The 22,686-nt window shown below is 46.0% G+C and overlaps 1 protein-coding gene across 16 annotated transcripts in view; it reads right to left on the reverse strand.

The window, feature by feature from the left end:
* Positions 1-22,686, reverse strand: part of LOC120457109 (Down syndrome cell adhesion molecule-like protein Dscam2) — a 61,049-nt gene that overhangs the window by 20,907 nt on the left and 17,456 nt on the right. For 5 of the 16 annotated variants that reach the window (XM_039644375.1, XM_039644423.1, XM_039644367.1 and 2 more), the window contains exons 4-9: positions 21,388-21,558; positions 18,969-19,118; positions 17,090-17,222; positions 6,256-7,100; positions 5,980-6,141; positions 765-1,064 (exon numbers count right to left, since the gene is read on the reverse strand). In XM_039644375.1, coding sequence (XP_039500309.1) covers positions 765-1,064; positions 5,980-6,141; positions 6,256-7,100; positions 17,090-17,222; positions 18,969-19,118; positions 21,388-21,558 — 1,761 coding nt within the window. Of the gene's footprint in view, positions 1-764; positions 1,065-2,377; positions 2,669-4,763; positions 5,122-5,979; positions 6,142-6,255; positions 7,101-13,204; positions 13,329-14,645; positions 14,770-14,863; positions 14,988-15,058; positions 15,157-16,663; positions 16,788-17,089; positions 17,223-17,300; positions 17,425-18,968; positions 19,119-21,387; positions 21,559-22,686 lie in introns of those variants that run through there. The other 11 variants (XM_044006235.1, XM_039644346.1, XM_039644384.1 and 8 more) reach the window with 9 other exon arrangements.

Genomic DNA, 22,686 nt, shown 5'->3' on the forward strand with positions numbered 1-22,686 from the left:
CCGCTTCGATTGTCAACTCATTGATGCGTTTGCCGCGCTTCGTGGTCAGGATTTCAAGGTAGTCCTCGAAGGGCTTATTGTTCAGGGTCCAGGTGATGTTCACGGGCAGATCACCACCCGAAATGGTGCATTGTACATTCACAAACTCGCCGTAGCTCATGGACTCCTCTCCAAAGCTAAAAGGACTTATCTTTGGCAGTGCTGAGATAGGGTTTAATGGGTATTTAAATCAACGTAAGTAAAAATAACTCATATATGATGTGTAAGTTTCTTAGGTCTAAACGGCGAACTCTTTGGGTAGCTAACCATTCACGACCAGTCGTGCCGAGTGCGCCGTGATTCCGGCCTTATTCTGCGCGTGACACGAGTAGAATCCGGCGTGATGGGCGGACACGGACTCAATGGAGAGCACATTGATCCGCTTCCCGATCCGCGAGAAGGAGATGTCATGAAAAGTGTCAATGGTGGCGTTATTCAGTAGCCAGGTGACGTTCATTGGGAGGTCTCCACCCAAAATGGTGCACTGCACTGACGCAGGTTCTCCGTAGTTCAGAGGTTCTTCCCCAAAATCAAAGGACGCTATCTTGGGTGCCACTTTGGGGTTCAAATAAGTAAGGCGAATATGCAAAAAAAGTTCACAGTTAACCACGCACGCTCAGTTAGATGGATAGTTAGAGAAATTGGGTTTGATTAGTAGCAACGTTTCAGGGCCTTTAGTAACCGCAACCATTAAAACTAAGCCATGACACTATTAATTTGAGTACCGTTCACTGTCAGATCAACGCTATATGTTGTAGTTCCAGCCCTATTACTGGCTATACAGGTATATCGGCCGGTGTGGGCGGGACTGGCACTGGGAATGGAGATCATGCTCGTCTTGTCGCTGATGCGATTCGTTCGCATCTGGGGCTGCGCCTGATCAAAGCCGTAATCTGCAGCGTTCCGCTCAAAGCTCCAGTGCACCTTGATGGGACGGTCTCCCTTTTGGATTTGGCAAAACAAATCTATCGAGTCGCCCATATTGATCAGATCCTCGTAGGCGAAGGGCACAATTTGGGGCAGAACTGGGAAGTGATTGGATTGGGACGGTGATGGGTTTAAAACTGATCTCAATCAACAGAACATTAATGTAAGACTACGAAAGTTAGTTAATAACCATTGACGAGCAATTCAGCGCTTGAGCTCACGTTCCCCGCATTGTTGCTCGCTACGCAGCTATAGTTTCCAGAATTGGCGGCCTTGACAGATTCCACAGTGAGCAGGCTAATCCGCTCCCCGATCTTGCTGGCCATCACGCCCAGGTGGGTGAACAGGGGCAGACCATTGTGGGTCCAGCGGATCCGCAGTGGCAAATCGCCCTTGGCCACGTGGCAGGTCAACTGAACGCTGTCGCCCTCGTTGGCCTCCGCATCGAAGCTAAACGGATGGATGCTGGGCAGGACTGGGATGGATGGGTATGTATTTTAAAATCGAAAAAATCGAAAAAATCGAAATCGCAAAGTAAACCAAAATAAAATGTATCTAGGGGCAGTAACCGTTGACTTTCAGCTCCGCACTGTAACTGCTCTCGCCCGCCTGATTGCGAGCCAGACAGGTGTACAACCCACGATGCTCGGCGGCTATGTAGTCGATGTTCAGGGTGCTCGACTTGCTGGACATGCGACCGATCACCACGTCTAGGTCACCACTGTTCAGGGTGTGATTGTTGTGAACCCACGTAATATTGATGGGCAGATCGCCCTTGACCACCGTGCACTGAATGCCCATGGTTTCGCCCGAGTTGGAAGCCTCGTCGCCGAAGTCAAAGGCTCGAATTTGAGGAGGCACTGCATCGTAGTTGGCGGGATAGGAGTAATAGTGGGGAGGGTGGGAAAAGAAATAAAGACATAACTTTAGAGCCATTTCCTTGTTCAGATATTAACCATTGACCACCAGTTCAGCACTTTGCTCAGAACTCCCTGCCGCATTGGTAGCTATGCACTTGAAAAGTCCGCGATGTTGACCATTGATGGCGTCAATGCTCAGGGAACTCAGTTTGGGGGACATTTTGATGATGCGTATGCCGACGTGCTCGTTCGTTATCGGCTGTCCATTTAGAGTCCAGTGCAGCTGCAGAGGTGTGTCGCCCTTGAAGACCATGCATTGCACCGCGGTACTGTCGCCGTAATTCGAGGGCTCCTCACCAAAAACGAAGGGCATAACCTGGGGGGGCACTACATGCAAATATTTCATCTATCATAAGGACAAAACAGCTTCTCAGGATATTTCTTTCTGCTCCAACACCAAACACCGCAAGCAATACTAAGTGAAAACAATATATATAGAAAGCGTGCTCTTATTTCTCCTTATTCAATAATTCTTGTGGTGGGGGACAAACCATTAACTTGTAATTCAGCCACATATTCACTGGTCCCAGCCGGATTTGTGGCTATGCACTTGTAGACACCGCGATGGAAAGCATTTAGGGAATCGATGTTCAACAGACTAGTGCGCTTATTCAGACGCATCAAGGTGAACCCGTTTTCGCCGTTAACGATTGGAGCAGAGTTGAGGGACCAGCGAATCTCCAGGGGCAGATCTCCCTTGGGCACCACACAGTTGGCACTGGCAATATCGCCGACATCGGCGGCGGATTCACCGAAACTAAAGGGCAAAACCTGGGGCGGCACTTGAATGGACGGGAAATAAGTGTTAAATTAAAACTTAAATAAAGAATTCAAACTTCAAATAGAAAACATAGAAAACGTTGATTTATGTGTATGATTTGAGTAATGACCATTCACGTGCAATTCAGCGCTGTATTCAGCGGTTCCCGCTTTGTTGGAGGCAATACACCGGTATAGTCCTCGATGTCTGGCCTCAAGTGAATCGATGCTCAAGGAGCTGGTACGCGGATTGAGGCGCGACAAGGAAAACCCATGTTCTCCGGTGATGATGGGTGCGGAATTCAAGGTCCAACGGATCTCCATGGGCAGATCGCCCTTGGGCACCATGCAAAAGCCACCCGCTATTTCACCAGTATTCGCTGGCTCAGAACCAAAGTCAAATGCTTGGATTTGGGGGGAAACTTTAAAAGTTTAAAGGAGATGAGGTAGAAAAAAGGTAAAGTAAATAAAAGATAAAATCAAATAAATTAATAGTGATAAAGTCAAACGAACCGTTCACATCTAGTGTGGAAACGTATTCAGCATATCCTGCTGAATTGTTAGCTATGCACTTGTAGCTACCCCGGTGGACAGCTTCCAAGGAGTCAACATTCAGCGAACTGGTCCGCTTATTCAGCCGCACCAACGTGAATCCCATTTCACCATTCACAATGAGTGCGGAGTTCAATGTCCAATAGATATCTAGTGGCAAGTCCCCTTTGGGAACCACACAGGTTACACTAGCCACTTCCCCGCGATTGAGGGGCTCATCACCGAAGAAAAAGGGGCTGATCTGTGGTGCAACTACGAAGGGGAAATCCATTTAAGGCAATCGAGACATAGAAAAAACTCTCAGCCACCAAATAAACCAGGATGGTGTTAGTTAGTTAGGAAGCAACTTTACAGGCGGATATAGAGAGAAATCCAACAGGGAGTGTCACTAACCATTCACTTGCAGGTTAGCGGAGTAAGTCGCTTGACCCGCCTGATTCTCAGCCACGCAGCTGTAGGAGCCGCGGTGCTTGGCCCCCAGGGCATCCGCACTTAGGTAGCTGGTACGTTGATTCAACTGCATTACTGTGAAGCCATCCACACCTGTGGCCACAGACTCACCATTCAAAGTCCAGTGGATTTTTAAGGGCAGATCCCCCTTGAGGACAACACAAGTGATGCTCAAAACATCGCCCATGTTAAAGACTTCGCTGCCAAAACTGAAGGGCAGGACATGGGGGGGTACTAAAGATTTCAAAGGGTTGAAAGAAAATAAAAGTAAATAAAATTAAAATAAAAAATAATAATAAAGGAGCTTGGAGTGAGGTGCCTGGGTCCATGTACCGTTGACTTTGAGCTCCGATGTCGTGAAACTAGACCCTGCCTTATTTTCGGCTATGCACTTAAAGACCCCGCGATGATCCTGCTCCACGGCGGCTATGTTTAGAACACTGGTCTTTGGAGACAGTTTCAATATGGTGATTCCCTCCTCGCCGTTGATGATGGGTCGGGAATTAAGCGTCCACTTGATAGTGATTGGCACATCGCCCTTCTGGACCATGCACTGCACTCCGGCATTCTCGCCCGTGTTCACCGGATCATCGCCGAAGGAGAACGGCGCTATCGAAGGTGGCACTGCATGGCAATGCATGAAGCAAATGGAGCAAGGGGAGCAAAGGGAGGAAGGGAAAAGGATTAAGACGAAAAGGCAGAAAACAAAAGCAAATCTTAAGAGATCAACAGGGATTAACCATTAACAGCTAGCATGGCGGATTGCGTGGTCTCGCCGGCATTGTTGGTGGCCACGCAGCTGTAATTTCCAGCATGTCGAGCCCGGACGGATTCGATGCTCAAAACGCTGATGCGTTGACTATTCCGGGTGACTATCAGACCATCGTTGGTGTAAATACGACCGCCGTTCTTGGTCCACGCTATGTCGACGGGAAGATCCCCCCGGTTTACAGTGCAATAAGCGGACACCATGTCTAGCTCGTTGATCACATCCTCTCCAAAGTCGAAGGGCATTATTTGTGGCAGGACTGGTGAACGGACCGGGAACGGTAGGCAAAAACCAAAATTTGTCAAGAAAAACTTAAGAAATGAACTCCTTAACTGCTAAACAATAACCATTGACTGCTAGCATGGCGGACTGGATTATGGCCCCCGCATTGTTGGTGGCCACGCAGGAGTAGTTCCCCGCATGGCGCGCTCGCACGGATTCAATGCTTAGGACACTCAGGCGCTGGCTGTTCCTGGTCACGATTAGACCATCGTTGGTGTAGACGCGACCGCCGTTCTTTGTCCAGTAGATGTCCACGGGCAGATCGCCCTTGTTGACCGTACAGGAGGCCGAGACCATGTCCAGCTCGTTGATGCTCTCCTCGCCAAAGTCAAAGGGCACGACCTGGGGTAAGACTGGGATGGGGTTGGGTTAACACAAGAGAACCAAGGGAAAATCAAACGGGAAAACGATCAAGTGGCTAGGCTATTCGAGGCTATTAACCATTGACGGCCAGGACTGCCCATTGCCGAGTTTCGCCCGCATTATTGGTGGCCACGCAGGAGTAGTTCCCGGCATGTCGCGCCCTGGCAGACTCAATGCTGAGGACACTCATACGGGTGCTGGTCTTGGTCACCACAATGCCATCGTTGGTGTAGACTCGGCCGCCGTTCTTCGTCCACGCCACGTCGATGGGCAGGTCGCCCTTGTTGACCGTACAGGAGGCGGAGACCATGTCCAGTTCGTTGACGGTCTCCTCGCCGAAATCGAAGGGCACAATCTGGGGCAGAACTGCGTTGGAGGGCGAGGAAGCGAGGAGGGTCAAGAAAACATAACTCAAAATCCAAGAAACTAATTTATCTACGAATCGAAGAGGGCCTAAGCGAACCGTTTACGCGCAGCTCTGCCGTGTGGTAGATAACGCCGGCCGCATTCCTGGCCACACACGTGTAGTTGGCCCGATGTCGAGCATGCACAGACTCTATGCTCAGCATGCTGATGCGCTGCGTCGTCTTTGTGATCAGAATGCCATCGTTGGACATCAGGCGACCCACTCCCGTCGTGGGATCCGGAGCCGTTGTCCAATACAACTCCAGCGGAGTGTCGCCCTTATTCACTGTGCACGTGGCCGAGACCATGTCGTTCATGTTGATCGTCTCCTCGCCAAAATCAAAGGGTACGACCTGCGGTGGAACTGAGCAAGAGGTTTGCGGATTCGATTGAGCGAAGCACGAACGACCAACGATGAGGCTGAAAATTGTAGACCCACCCAAGAAAATAGGTTCGACCAGAGCCATTTCCCAAAACTGGGAAACTCTGGGAAAAGCAGCATTTTCAACTTACCCATGACTTGAACTTCCAGAGATCCTCGAGCGGAGTATCCTTCCTGATTCTTGGCCACACAAGTGTAGGTCGCCTGGTCCGAGTTGCGTTCCACATTCTCGATTATCAGCGTTCCGTTGGGGAAGACCTTCTGTTTGCGATTGATGGGCAGGGCACGGTTATCTAATAAAGGAAAGAAAGTTTTATGAGAAAAGGCGAAGGAAGTTGATTCAAATCGTGGCTAGGAAGATTAAATCTCTCTCTAAATCTTTAGATTTCGATGAATTATGCACTCACCTCGCTCCCAGACAATAGAATCGATAGGGTAGCCAGCTACAGGACAGGTGACAATCAGGGTTTCTCCAGCAACAATCGCCTTCTTCTCCATTTGTCGGATGTACGGCAGTCCATATACATTCAACTTGGCCGAGTGCTCAGCCACGCCCACTTTGCTCTTGGCTATGCACTTGTAGAGCCCGCCATCGTTGGCGTGCACCGAGGTTATATTCAGATAGGAAACCACATCTCCGTTAACCGTCACATACTGTCCAACCTGATAGCGATCGTTGTTGGCGATTTTCTTGCCGTCCAGTTCCCAGGAGATTTCAGGCGTGGGGTTTCCACCGGCGACGCACTTGAGGAACACACTTGGTCCGGGTTCCATGGTTTCCTCCTGGAAGGCCTGTCGGATGACGGGTGGATCGAAACGGCCTCCAAGCTTCAGCTCAGCACTAGCCTCCGCAGATTCCTGGTCGTTCCTTATGAAGCATTGGTACATGCCCTTGTCCTCCTTCTTCACGGATTCGATGCGCAGCACAGGTTCGCTATGTCCTATGGCCTTGCCGTCCTTCATCCAGCTGACGGTCTTGATGGGATTTCCAGTGTACTGGCAGGTGAATACGGCTGGTCGTCCGAAGTCCACTGTCTGGGTGGGGGGATCGATCTTGGCGGATAAGGGAGCAGTGACGGTAAGCACGGTCTCAACGCTCTCGCCTCCCACGGAATTGTTCACCACGCACAGGTATTTGCCGGAGTCATCGACCACTGCGTCCTTGATAATGAGAGTGCCAGAGACCTGTTTCACTCGGTCATTCAACACCACTGCTTGCTTGCGGGTTGTTCCTTCGATGAACTTATACCATCTGGAACGAGAACGTAGTGTTAGTAGGGAGCTCTGCGGTCAATGGTTGGCATCGGGATCAAGTGGGCACAGAGTGAGTCAGTCCTTTTTGTGTAGAGCATTCATGTACAGACGAATTACTTACCTTTCCAAGGTTTGGCGAGGGATCTTACTTACCTTCATAGCCAATATATATTTTACTTTTTATTTTACCTGCTCATTCTGTGCCACACTTTTGGGGATTAGGGAAAACCTAACCTCGACCTATTAAAGGGGACATAATCTGCGTTTAAGCTGGTACTGAATACCCTGACATGGACAAAGTTAAAAAACTAGAAGGTCACTTCCCTGATTTTAGTGCTTTTAACTAGGTTCACATGTATGGAAACAAGAGGAATTTTAAAGACAATTCAAAATTCTTGCATATTGCCTAAACACTGAATGGGAATGCATTTGCCCATGACATAGAATAGAGAAACTATGGCCCAGCTTCAGGGTTTGCTATTCCGAATATTATCGGAGTTAAACTTTCAATGGGCTCTGAAATAAATCCCAATTCTATGAGCTTCCTTCTGATAGTTAGCCTTTATTACCTAAATGCGGGAGTGGGAAACGATTGTCCCAGGCACAAAATGGCCAAGTCAGCAGTCGCCGACTCAGTAATTTCCTGCAGGCGGTCACCGGATATTTTGGGTGACACACTGCCCACGGGTTCTGAAAATTAATAGCACTTATATAAAGTTGCCCTCTATGTCTGATGAAAAATGCCCACATGTTGGACTAACCTGATAATGGGTACTGGAAAAGCCTGCGCCTGGCACAAAAGGGCGAAACTATTGAATCTCTCTTTGACAAACGTGAAACTCTTGGACTCGCCAGAAAACGTGGGTGCTTTGGCGCCAACTGGCTCTACAAAAAGGATAACAATATGATTCTTATGGGGCTTTCAGAATTTTTTAGTCTTATGTCTACTTATTGGCTACCTTATCAGGGGCACTGGATACGCCTGCGCCTGACAGAGTAACGCGAAACTCTGACCAAAGTGCCGCACAAATGTATAGCTTTTCATATCGGAAGCAAACGTTGGTCCCTTGGCACTAACGGGTTCTGGTAAAAAAAAACGAGAGAAGTCTCCTTAACTGCCCGAATTGGAATTACCGTGTATAGGGAACTGGAAAAGCCTGAGCCTGGCAAAGTAGCACAATATCACTCGAACTTGAGTCGAGCATACTTGAAATCTTTGAAGCCGTAGCAAAGGTTGGAGCCTTGGAGCCCACGGGCTCTGGAACATTAAATAAATGTAAGAACTGGGAGTGTTTTGAGGGAAGATTTATAAACTGCCTGAACAGGTTCGGGTTTTGGTCTTATAGTACCTCATGGCGGGAACTGGATAGGCCTGAGCCTGACAGAGTAAAGCAAAGCTATGACCCACTGGGCGTATATATGAAAATACATTCGAATCCGTTGAAAACGTGGGCGCTCTGGCGCCAATGGGTTCTGAAATCAGTGATTGGAGACTTTAATTGTAACGATTTGCATATGGAAAAGCTGCCTGATGCATAGTATTTAATAACTAAACTGGTAATGGGAACTGGATAGGCCTGAGCCTGGCAAAGCAGAGCAAAATTGGAATGGGTGGTAGAGGTGTGAGCTCTGGCGCCAATGAGCTCTTCAAAGTATTTAAACAGGGATAATCTAGAAGGTTGTTTGACGTAACTTGCCTAATAATGGGGACGGGGAACGCCTGGGCCTGGCACAAGAGCGCAAAGCTGGCCATAATCGACCGCTCGAAGATGCTACCCTTGGAGTCACTCGAAAAGGTCGGAGCTTTCGCCCCAACGGGCTCTATAATAAATAAACGTAATATATGTATCTTTGGCATTCATTTTGGTAACCCTAACAGAACCAGTTGGGCAGCGTTGAATCGAATTACCTAAATATGGGCACGGGATAGGATTGAGCTTCGCAAGTTAAGGCCAATTCGCTATTTTGGGGCGCCTGTATGGTGAATGTTGAAGCTACGCTGGGAAAACTTGGCGCCTTAAATCCCACAGGCTCTAAAGGGTTAGAATTTATTAGCTATGCGCGAAAATGCCTTTAAATGAAAACTGACTGAATGTTTGGGTCTACCAAACTGAACATTTTGTTTCAGTTTATAAATCAATATTTTTGAATTTTTAATATATCGACATAAAGTTAAGCATATTGATATGCCTAAACAACTAACAACATAGTGTCGTATGGCCTCGCAATACATTGCAAAGGTGTTCTGAACATTTTGAGGAGTATAGCACAAATGTTAATGGAATTCCCTTAATTATGTTTATGGGCTCGGTTCGGAATGGCATACCTAATAAATGGCACCGGAAATGCCTGAGCCTGGCAGAGCATAGCAAAAGTGGAGAGCAACGGAACCTGTTGTTGAAAGACCATTACTCCTGTTGGAACCGACGGATGCTTAAAGCCAATAGGCTCTATGAAATTTTAAAATTTGAATTATAAATTATTTGTTTTACAAACTTTGTACCACTAGTTACTCAATAACTGTCTGAATGAGGGGCTTACCTAATGATGGGCACTGGAAAAGCTTGGGCCTGGCAAAGCAGGGCAAATGCCGTGCCCTGTGACTTTTGCACCTGAATGAGCTTGTACTCGAGGGAAAAGGTGGGTGCCTTAGCGCCAACGGGCTCTGTGAATGAAGTCACCCATTAATTAAGCTAAACGTAAACAATAAACTATTCACTATAAACTGACTGAATGTGCGGGGGGTTCGACGAAAGTGCCCAAATATTGTTCGTTTAATGCGAAGCAACAAACTTTCACTTAGGTCAGTGGACGTGACCCCACGAGGTCGTGAACCTGACCCAAATGGCTCGGAAAAACTTTGGCCAATAGGTGCAAAGAAGAAGTGGATAACTAATGCATATTTCCTTTCGGTCAAAGTTAAGGCCATGGACATGCGCAGAAGTACGGCCACAAACACAATCAGCTGAACGCGCAACAGGTGGAGGTCACCAGCGCCCACCCCCACCACCACCCCTTCTCAATGTCATTCGACCTTAAGAAAGTGGCACACAGCAACGGTTGTTGACCCACAAACGTGCGTTCATTCATAAACCGGTGTGCGAGCGAGACACATGCGATCCACAGCAGCTTGGGAGGGGTAATTGTTTGGGAAATTTCTGCGGATGCCAAGCATGCGCAGTGACGAGCTGCTCACTCACACTAGTGCAACACGGAAAGGGGAGGGGAAGCACCCACACATGCACAGTCATGTGCTCTCTCATGTGCCGATTCTCTCTCTTTCCGCCGCTCTGTTTATGGTTTGTTTACGTAGCTTACTTTTCAGCGTACGAGTGTGTGTGATGGTGTGGCCCTTTATATTCGTGGCATGCAATGCATTATTTATGTCACGAGGGAACGCTCAAAGGCTCCTAAAAAGTTCCGCCAGAATCTGCTAACCTGCTAATGGGCACCGGATATGCCTGCGCCGGACAGAGGAGCACGATGTCCATGTCGCGGTGCCTCTCGATGCCGGACCACTTGGTGTCCACCGAGAGCACGGGTGCCTTGGCCGAAATGGGCTCTGTTGGATGATGGCAATGTTAGAATCTATCGTGGGCTTGGCCAGAATGCATGGGATAGGGAGTTAGCTCGCTGTAAGGTACCACATCCCTTAAACCAAGTATCATTTTGTATGGCAAACAAGAATCTAACTCTTTGGAAATGTATCTCCTTAATAACCCACTCAACCTGAAGTAACAGATTACAGCACTTCTTATCTTACCGAAAACCAGGAGCCGGAAACCCCTGAGCGGGACATAGTAACGATATGGCGTGCGTTACCAGCAGTTCCAGAGGTTTTTGCACCAGAGCTGGGGTTCTGGGAGCTGTGCTCGAAATGGGCTCTGCAAAGTGCATGGTGAAGTATTTTTATTGAACCGATATACAAGCCTAAAGTTGGTCTAATCGCTCAACAATATTGATTCGTTTATTTCTTACTTCTGCTGTTAAGCAGTTAGTTTAAGCTCGAAATTTGCATATTCTCTTATTTCTTTTCACTCAATTTTATATTTATATATGATAGTTTTTATAGTCTAACCTAAAGGCGGGCACTGGAAAGGCCTGCGCGGGACAGAACAGAGCCAGATTGGTGGACAGCTTCCGTTCGATCCAGGAGCGCTTTATGTCATTGGAGAGCAGAGTGGGTGCCTTGCCGCCGACGGGTTCTACATGGAATTAACTTGCTATACAGTAAAGCACTATTTTAAAAGAAATCGAAAACGATGCCTGATGTTGGTTTAAGGTGCCTGCGGAACCCACCTAAAACTAGGAGCTGGATAGCCTTGGGCGGGACAGAGTATTGCGGTGGCCGCCCTGGACTCCACAATATTGGGCTTATAGGTCAGGGCGTTGATTTTGGGGGGACTACTGCTTACGGGCTCTACAAAAGTCAATGGTTATAACATTATAGGAAAGCAATTGCTGCTAACTGTCTGAATGCGGGAATCACAAGGAGAGAAAATGCTGTTTCTTATTCTGAAAGAGCTCATGGATTTCTACACAGACCCAAAACTTGGGGCGGGATATCCTTGAGCCGGGCACAATATTGAGAGATCGGTGTGACCAGAAACTACCAGAGGTCGGGACTGAAGAGGTGGCACCTTGGGAGCAGTGCTGGAAACCGGCTCTGCAATGAGATTTCAATATGCGACTAAAGACCTAACACCTAATAACACCTAACACCTTACAACTGCCTGAATATTGACACCGTTTTGATTACCTAAACACAGGCACAGGATAGCCTTGCGCCGGACATAAAAGCGCGATGGTTGAGGAACCTAAATATGTCTTCATATCGAACTTCGCCAGAGAAACCACTTTGGGCACAGTACTGCTTATGGGTTCTAAAAATGTAAAAAAACACCAATTTAAGAAAGCGAAACTATTGTGCATTTAAAACTCCCCGAATGTTGGTTCTCATCTAATTATCATCTGTTTTCTACGTTGGCTTTCTGAATAATAGCCAGTCTGGGAGCAGCACCACTAATGGGTTCTGAATAAGTCATAATACTCCATGACTGAACTCCCTGAACGTCTGAGAGTAATCACCTAAAAAATGGTACCGGATAGGCCTGGGCTGGACAAAGCAAGGTTCCACTTCCTGCTAGAGATATATCCACATTCCTGGTTTTGTCACCGGAAGTGAGGCGTGGACCCACACTCCCCACAGGCTCTATAAAGGTATTCAATTACAAGCCTAGAACTATGAAAACCTTAAAACTGCCTAGAATGTGTGGGGATTTACCTAAAGAAGGGTACCGGATAGGCTTGACCAGGGCAAAAGAGGGTACAGCTGAAACCGATTCGAGCCTCTGCATTTTTCAGACGATTTTCTACGCTGATTTTGGGCGCTACACTGCCCACAGGTTCTTAAAAAAAGATAGCCAATTTAGTAAGTCATTTGAACAATTTTAAGCTTGTCTTGAAGCCTGCTTGAATTTGGGATTTAGGATTACCTAAACGATGGCACCGGATACGATTGCGCTGGACAAAAGAGGGTCAAGGTGGACCTGAGTGCGGCACCAGCATCCCTGAGACGTTCGCCCACGCTAATTTTGGGACCTACACTGGCAACGGGCTCTAAAAAGATCATGATTATTACCTAATGATTACTAACCGAACTCCAGTGAAAACTGCCTGAGTGTAAATGGAGTGGGGCTCACCTGAATGCGGGAACTGGATAGGATTGGGCGGGGCAAAATATGCTCAAGTCGCCGTGCGTGCGAACCTCGGCATCCTTGCGACGCTCGCCCACACTGATCTTGGGCTGCACACTGCCCACAGGTTCTGGAACCAATAGAAGTGGGGGTGAGATTCAGCAATCCATGCTGGGATTGAAAACTGCCCATGGAACTCGACACAAGTGGAAACCAGCTGCTATTCAACTAAGTTTTGCAGGGGAAGGGAAGGGCTGATTGTGACACTGAATGGGTTAAATCGGGTGGCAGATTTGGACACAAAGCTAATTAGAGTTTGGAGCCAATGAGGCTTGCGGACCGGGGCTAAGCTCCCTTGTAATTGGAAAACTTTGGCACGCCGCACAATTTGACAGCAACAAGTTACCTATAGAGGGGCACCGGGTAGGCCTGGGCAGGACAAAAAATGGCTATTGTCCTGCCCCGGCGGATGCTGTCGTGACTAAAGCCGTCCTTTTTATTGACACGTGGCGCCACGCTGCCCACAGGCTCTACAAATTTTGGAAGAGGATTATACTGCGAGTTAAAGACAGCCTGAACATGATTGGATGTAAAGAGCTCGACAATGACCAACCTATAAACGGGCACTGGGAAGGACTGGGCCGGACAACGAAGCGCCACCATTCCATTGATGGCAATGCGATCGTGACTGAACTCATCGTTCTTATTCACTTTTGGTGCCACACTTCCAACGGGCTCTGAAAACAGTTGCCATTTACTTCAGGCCAAAATAGCCCATAAAACTACAAGAATAGGGCAAACAGGGCACTCGACATTACCTATACAGCTGGACATTGTATGGAAATAGTCATGGAGCTTTTTATGCCACAAGGATTTCACGTACTGGATTGCTTAAATCTTATGTGTTTACCTAAAAGCTGGGATTGGATATGATTGAGCTGGGCACAGCAAGGCCATGGAGATATTGGATTTGGCCAGAAAGATACCCAATTTATCCTTAATTTCAACCTTAGGTGCCACACTTCCAACGGGCTCTGAAAACATTTCCGTTTTACTTTACGCCGAAATAGCCCATAAAAACTACAAGAATAAGGCAACAAGGGCACTCGACATTACCTACAAAACGTAGTGTGTTTACCTAAAAGCTGGGATTGGATATGATTGAGCTGGGCACAGCAGGGCCAGGGAGACATTGGATTTGGCCAGAAAGATGCCTACTTTATCCTTAATTTCAACCTTAGGTGCCACACTGCCAACGGGCTCTGAAATTATATTCTTACAAAGCTTCTAAACTTCTGCCAAAATGGGAAACCCGATCTGTGGGAATGTACTCAACAATGTTTTTACCTAAACGCTGGCATTGGATAACCTTGTGCCTTGCAAAGTAAATTCAACGAGTTGTTTGATTGTCTGATATTTACACCAAACTTATCCTGCATATCAACTTTGGGTGCCACACTGCCAACAGGTTCTGCAAGAAATGGTTATCAAATACATGAAATCAAAGATCTATTCGTACTACGGATCTATTCACAATGCCCGCGCGTTCTCAAAAAGGTCAGTATGAACTGCATGTACACCCATCATCAAGAGTTAACTTTGAAAACTGCCTGTAGAAGGCGAAAGAGAGATATATTGTACCTATAAGCTGGCATGGGATACGACTGAGCTGGACACAGCAGACTTAGAGGTTGACCCAGGGGCTTGTCAAGCCAAGTAATGCGGTCTTTTACATCCACCTTGGGCGCTACACTGCCCACAGGCTCTGCAAGTAATATAAGTGCACAATACTCGTAATTTCTCCAACAAAACCTAAGCTCTACTGAGAAAACTGCCTGAAGGCTTACCGGGCGCTTGGAGTTGGAAAGGATTGAGCTGGACAAAGCAGATTCAGAGAGCTGCCCATGGGCTTGTCGATCCACTTGATCCGATCGTTGGGATCCACTTTGGGGGCCACACTGCCCACAGGTTCTACAAAGATTTAAGGGGGCTTAGTGAAGACATTGGCTTTGACTTTAGCTTTACTGCCTAAGTGTTGGTACCCATTCTGACGGCTATTACTCACCGGAAGGCAGGCACTGGATAAGACTGAGCTGGACAAACTATAGCTAGACTGTGATCCCGGCCCACCCGGGCGTAGTTAATCTCATCTTTAATATCAACTTTTGGGGCCACACTACCGACAGGTTCTGGGAGAAATTGACACTTTAGTAGGTCTTCCTAAGCTGAATGATACCTGAATGTTGGACAGCGGTATTACCTATAGAACGGCATTGGATACGATTGAGCTGGACAGATGAGAGCCTTGGCGGCGCCCATACGAGTCCTGGCAAAAGTGAACTCATCACGAGTGTCTACTTTGGGAGCCACCGAGCCGACTGGTTCTGAGTTTAGGAAAATTTTAAGTTAATACTTCGACATACAGAAATGAATGTTGGTGGAGGGTATTGAAACTAACTTAACAGTAGAGAAATCCAATTGGTAATTGGATTTACAGATCCAAGGGGTTCTGTTTGTTTTAAACATTTAGAGGAAATATTCCCAAGAAGCATATATATGGGATAGAAAGACACGAAACCCACCTAACGACCGGCACAGGATAAGCCTGACCGGGACATTGCATCGCAAAAGCGCTTTCCAATTTAACCTGCATCAGTTGAAACTTGTCGTTGATATTGTTGATTTTTGGCGGCACAGAGCCAATGGGTTCTGAAACATCAAGTATAGTAAAACCCTCAGGAAGTGTCAATAAAAAATAGTCTGAATTGGTGTTGGGATGGGCAACGTATTACCTATTTATGGGTACTGGAAAAGCCTGACCAGGACATTGCATGGCATACGTGGTGGCCAAAGAAACCTCCATTGTGCGAACTCTTTCCAAGAGATTCAACTTTGGAGGAACCGAAGCAACGGGCTCTGGGCGAATCAAAAGCATTAGGGTTTCAACACTGGGATAGTAGCCAGGATATCTGCCCAAATGTTGGAAGCTGAGCTGGAATAGGTTACCTACCTAATGGGAAAGAGATATGACGTGGCTGGACATTTGACGCCAATTATCTGAGCAGGCGAAGGAACCACGTCCTAATAAACCTAATAGAAACCTTAAGCATTTAAGCCCTGTATATTGTGTTCCCATTTAATGGCATGCAAACCTGTGGGCTGGCATCGGATAGGACTGCGCCGGACATAGCAGGGCGAATCCGATTCCCCGGGCAATCTCGCGTGTCTGTAGTTTGTCTTGGACATTTATTTTCGGCCTGACAGAGCCAACGGGTTCTACGAGCAAAGAATCAAGCAGAGTCACAGGAGTCAAGGAAGAAAACTGTGTTATGATGATGTTGGGAAGGGGAAACCCACCTGCAGGACGGGGTAGGATACGACTGAGCCATGCACAGGAGGGCATAGCTGCTGGCCAGCTCTACGTCTATGAACTGGTGCTTATCTTGGGGATTCACTTTGGGTCGGACACTGCCCACGGGTTCTAAAATTTTAAGACGTTTGCTCTCATTGTAACTGACTGAATGTGTTTAAAAGTAAAACCTCACTCTGGACCTCTACCATTAGCGCTTATATATAAAAAGTAAATTAGCTATCCCCATGTTATAGAAGGAACCTGTTCCTTGACCTAGAAGTTGAAAGTTACCTAGAAATTGGCTGCGGATACGCTTGAGCCGGACATAGCAGACTCAAGCTCAGCAATCTCTTCACCTTTACATGTTTCAAGTCATCGGAATTGGAGATCTTGGGACTGACACTACCAATTGGTTCTGCAAGGGGAAATCGTTTCGTTGTACAAAATACCTAACCCAATTGTAAGCTGCCGATGTGGGAGTCAGGCTAATTCTTATGGATCTGGAGCATTTACCTAAAGAAAGGCTGCGGATACGCTTGAGCTGGACAAAGGATACTCAAGTCCTGACTGCTCCTGCCCTTAAGATGCTTGAAATCCTCACCAGTATTTATCTTGGGGCTGACAGTGCCAACAGGCTCTAAAAGGAAGAACACATTGGGATTGCTCAAAGAACTACAGGTTTGTGTAATGCCTGAGCTGGGAGGGGACTGACTGAAATAAACAGCAGAATTTACCTATACACAGGAACTGGATAAGCTTGAGCTGGACAAAGGAGCGTAACACTGGCCTCCAGCTTAATCTTCACCGTCCGCGAATCGTCGCCTGATGTGAGTTTTGGCCCAACGCTGCCAACGGGTTCTTAAAAGGCCTTTCAGATATAAGTTCTGCTCTAAATTGCTAGACCCTGCCTGAAGTTGGGCATAAAAGTAGCTTTGTTACCTAAAGAAGGGCACTGGATAAGCTTGAGCCGGACACATCAGTGAAACGCTACCCATCATGGGAACCCGAGTCAGAGTTATGTGCTCCTGGTTGCCATTGCCATTGAGCTGAGGACTTACACTGCCGACCGGTTCTGTCGAATTCGGGATATAAATAAAACGGAAACATAATCTACTTGGAAGCCTAAGTGTTGGGTTGGGTTTAGGTTTACCTAAAGAAGGGCACCGGATAGGCCTGAGCCGGACAGAGAAGCGTGGCACTGGCCGCCAGATACACTCGGAGAATTCGCGACTCATCGCCGCTGGTCAAACGGGGTCCAATACTGCCAACTGGCTCTGGGAAATGGGAAATGGGAAGCGGGAAGCCAACATTTAATTCCCGAATGGAGCGAATGAGAGTTGGGATAGGCGGACTCTTACCTAAAGACTGGCACTGGATATGACTGAGCTGGACACAAGAGGGTGGTGGCTTGGCCAGCAGAGAACTGAAGCACCTTAATGTCATTACCAGAGAGAAGTCTGGGCGCCACACTCGCAATGGGTTCTTGAAAGAGGGAGCGGGTGGATTAAACAAATAGCAAGGATACGAGTACTACTGAGGTGCAATCTGAATTGGAAACTGACGCAAGTTGGTCTGGGTCTGGGTCTGGATGTAGATTAATCCTACCTAAACAGGGGAGCTGGATAAGCCTGGGCAGGACATAGAAGGGTTTGACTAGAGCCCTCGTCTCCCGTGAAACTGCTGCTGGTCAGAGTATTGGGAAACTTGGGGGAAACTCTGCCAACTGGTTCTGTGAATGAAGCGAAATAGTTCAAAGTTAATAGCCTTACATAGTACAATGCCAATAAGTAAAGATATGGAAGATCTATGGAGTGACTTACCTTGGAGAGCAATTCAAAGGAGACTAAGAAGTGAAGTGAAAGTGGCCAACGACTGAGACATGAATCATTTGTTGTTAACTCGGTGTTAACTCAGTTAACTCGGATTACTTGAGAACGGACCACACCTACTCTATTTGGCTTTATTTCAAGCTCTCAGCATTGTCGAGTACCCTATCCCAACATTCAGGCAGTTTTCAATTTAGACTTAGGCTACAGCAACAATTCTTTTTGATAATTTTATTATAATGTTATTATTTTAGGTATTTGCATATGGAATATTTGAGTATTTATATTTATGAATATGAACATTTACGGTGCGCAAAGAAAGAGATTTTAAGCGAAAAATCGTTTTGATTGCACTCTAGAAAAAACAAGAATTGTTGCTTGTATGTTGTTTTAGTTATATTTGTTTGGAAACTGCAAACCCTGATTAGCTTTTAAATGCAAACAATTCTTTGAGTGCAAAATCCAAACAATTTGAAATTAAAAGTGTTCAAAAATATTTGAAATATGATTGTATTTCTTTTAACTTTTACAAATTATAATTGTTATATATATTATATATGCTTATAAGCAACAGTAATATAAAATATAAGACGTAGAACTACTTAATATCTCAATATTTCAAATATTTTTATGAACATTTGAATAGAAACAAATCATTATTTATAAACTATTTATATTAATAATCGATTTGTATCTTTTCTCTTTTTGAGCTATGTAAGAGAAAACTCCAAAGGACACATATTGTATTGGAATCATAAAAATGTTGTATTTATCTAATGGCTCGAAGTTTACAATTGAATTTACACATTGTATCATTTGAAATTTACTCTACTGCAAGAAAACTTCAGTTATCGATGACTTTGCAAGAAATGAATATGAATTTGGTTTGTTAATTTCTTTATTACTGGTAAGTGATTATTAGTCAGAAAACACAATAACTGAAGTTTTTGGTTCCACTAGTATGAGCAAATTGGCCAACTAGGCGGACTTACCTGTGATGACCAAACGTCCTTTTGTGGCACTTAATCGGGTTTCTCCAGTCAGACGATGCTTAGTGCGGCACTGGTAGCTCTTGTATCCGTCCTCGGGTCCAACTTCGCGGATGTGCAGTTCTCCAGAGGGCAATACCAGATACTTTCCATCTGATATTTTAATATATTCAGAATAAATAATATATTAGTGATGACTTGTCGGCTAACTTGGATAAATCAACTTATTTATACGGCGAATAAAATCAATTAACTAACATGCATTTAATTGAATTTATTCGCTCTACATTTGAAAGTCACATGGAAGGTATAAATATTTTCATTTATTTTTATGTTCTATTAAACAAAAGCTTGACTGTATTCGAATCGTTGATTATGCAATGTGACTTTGAAATGATTACAGCTAAGTTAATTTCTATAGACTAAATGAGAACGCCTTTTAGTTATTTTGCACAAGCTTAATTAAAAATTGTTTATTCATTTGATTTATTTCAGTCTCATTTAGTCTATTTTTAGGAACTGTACTAACTATTTTATTTGGATTGAATTTGTTTTTACAAAGTTCCAACAATGCCAAGAGTTTGTAGTATAAGCAAATAGAATAGAACCCGAGAGATTGATTGTAATCCATTTACATTTTGTTTGACTATAGAAATATTTTTAAATTCAAATAGTTTTACTTGATTTCTTTAGTCGCGAATCTTCAAATTCTTAGGCATTGTGCTTAATTCTAGACATGCGTTAACAAAAATGCCAATAATTTTAGATGAAATGCATGTTACACATTATATGTTATATATACTCGTATGTTTATGGTATATATACAGCAATGGAATATTCTTTTGAAGTGATTTGTATCTACAGATTTTTACGTGGTTGACGGTTTATTAGCATTTTTGCATATATTTACACTACGCTACGTTCAACTACATGAAGGGGTTTCGGCTTCTTTTGGGCAAGTCAGGAGCGACTCATGGATGTTTGGAGGGGAAAACAAAATAGGGTTGGGATGGGAAAACAAAAAACGGAAATATAAAAAGAAAAGGTGGAGAGAAAAAAGGAAAGATACAAAGAAGGTCATTCGAAAGCCTAAGCAGCGCTGAATTTCTTTCTGGAGAATTTCTTTGAGAGCTCTAAAAAAAACCACATTGCGACCAGATCGAAGCGAACAGAATTGGATAGGGGACGCAGGATGTTACGGAGGAGTGCAATGGAGGGCAATGCCGAAGCTCTTAGTCTGTAAATTTACCGCTTTCCGCGATATCCTCCTGAGGATAGATAACATGCTCCTCGTCCTCCACCCACGAGTCGACCACTATGAAATCGGCCACAAAACTGGGAATGTGGCACTTTAGGATGGCGCTATTGCCCCGCAGTATGGACTCGTCCATGACATTGACAGTGTAGGATTGTGGCACAACTGCAAAGTTTACGAAGAGATTGTTTGAGTAGGACGTGGGGTTAAATCATAAGTATAAAGGAGGCGCCGCAAATAGGATCCCCATTCATGTAACTGAGCAAACTGAGCACAACTCTACGAGACTCGGCGTCCTACCAGTTATGTTCTTCGTGAAGACCTCGCCCTCGGTATCGATCCAGTCGGTTATATCTATGTGATCCGCCACAAAGGAGGGCGTCTGGCACTTGAAAATGGCCGCATTGCCTTTGATCACGTACTCGTCGTAGACTTGTGACTCGAAAAACTGCTTCACCACTGCAAGACGGTGCAAGACGGGAGGTGAGAAACTTAAATCAGGACTGGGAAGGGTCGTAGTGGGTTGAATTTGTCGTACTCTAACTCTAACTAAGCTAATGCCGAAAATCGTAATGGTTACCAACGGAGTCGTCCGGGAGGGGCCGCAGGATCTCCACGCCCTCCTCGTCGATCCACCCCTCGACATCGATGAAGTCTGCCACAAACGAGGGCACCAAGCACTTTAAGGTGGCTGAGTTGCCACGCAGCACAAACTCATCGATTACCCGTGTCTGGTAGAACTGGTGGACAACTGAAGGAAATCAGAGCGAACTTGGTGAAATAATAACTGAAGAAAACTGGGAAGAGGGTTTCAGGAAAGTTATAGAGAAGCCTGAGAGAGCTAAGTGAAAGAAGCCTGGCCAAGTACCCGTCTCCGCGGCATTGTTGGGATAGTAGTTGCGACCCTCCGAGTCCAGCCAGAGATCGACGAAGACGAAGTCGGCCACGTAGGAGGGAATCTCGCACTTCATCACCACGGAGTTGCCCCTAATGACGTACTCATTGTCCGCCTCGGATTCGTAGCTTTGGATGACCACTAAGCCGAAATAACGAATAACGTAAGACAGTGTAAAAATCGTATTGGGTTCAGGGTAAGGAGGTGGAAAATGGGACCTTGTGTCTTCTATCTGCACTTAACCGAAGAAGTATGTGTTGCTTAAACTGTACCATAGGAAGTGGTGGCATTGTTGCGCCACAACTCCATGCCCTCCTCGTCCAGCCAGGCCTCGACCTGCACGAAATCGGCCACAAACGAAGGGATCTTACACTTGACCACCGCCGCGTTCCCTTTAATTACGTACTCATTCTCGGCCTCGGTTATGTAGAACTGTGAAACGACTTCGAATCGAAACAAAATAATAAGTAAATCGAAAGGAGGGGATCACTGGGAATGGAAATGCACTGGGCTGGAAATTAAGCATAAAACTATTGGATGAACATCTTGGCCTCGCACCGTAATTGTCCGAAAAGGACAACACATTGCCCTCATCATCGATCCAGGACTCAACTCGAACAAAATCAGCCACGAACGACGGAATGGAACACTTCAGAACGGCAGCATTGCCCCTGATAACATACTCGGTCATAATCTCCGCCTCATAGAACTGATTCACAACTGCAAAGGTGTTCAATAACGAAAATATATAGAAAAGATTGGAGAGAGATTGGATTGGATAGGAAAGAAACCCCCACAAAGCGTTGACGTTGCAATATCATTAGCCCTGCGATTATACCATAGTTCTCAGAGGGTCGCAGTTCGGTACCCTCCTCATCTATCCAGGATTCGACACGCACAAAATCGGCCACGAACGACGGAATGGAACACTTGAGAACCGCCGCATTGCCCCTGATGACATACTCCATCAGGATATCGGCGCCGTAAAACTGATTCACAACTGCGATTCAAAAAGGGATGAAGGTATGGTGAAATGAAACAGAAGCTAAATCGAAATAGCTTAAATTGAACTAGGAAAGGAATGGGAATGCTGCTTAGGACTAACTTCTAAATAGTTTCAACGGTGCGGGACTGTACCAAAATCCTCTTCCGGAGCGTACTCAGTGCCGTCACTGGCCACCCAGGCCTCAACGCGCAGGAAATCAGCCACAAAACTGGGAATGGTGCACTTCAGTACCGCCGTATTGCCTCGGATTACGTACTCGGAAACAACCTCAGCCTCGTAATACTGATTCACGACTGTAAAGCAAGAGCTTTTATGAGGAGGAACCAAAATGAAATGAAATTGCTGATGGAAGGAGTTGGGTGGGTAGGTGCGGGATGGGTTCTGGATAATCCTACGTAACCATTAAGTTTCGTTTAGAGTGCATGTGTACCCGTTCCCTGTTGATCGCCCAGCGAGCCGTAGAGCTGGCCCTCTTCGTCCTGCCAGGATACGACCTGCACAAAGTCCGCAACGAAGGATGGAATCGAGCACTTCAACACCGCCGCATTGCCCCTTATGACGTACT

Source organism: Drosophila santomea, chromosome 2L (assembly GCF_016746245.2).
Source record: "Drosophila santomea strain STO CAGO 1482 chromosome 2L, Prin_Dsan_1.1, whole genome shotgun sequence".
NCBI lineage: Eukaryota > Metazoa > Arthropoda > Insecta > Diptera > Drosophilidae > Drosophila > Drosophila santomea.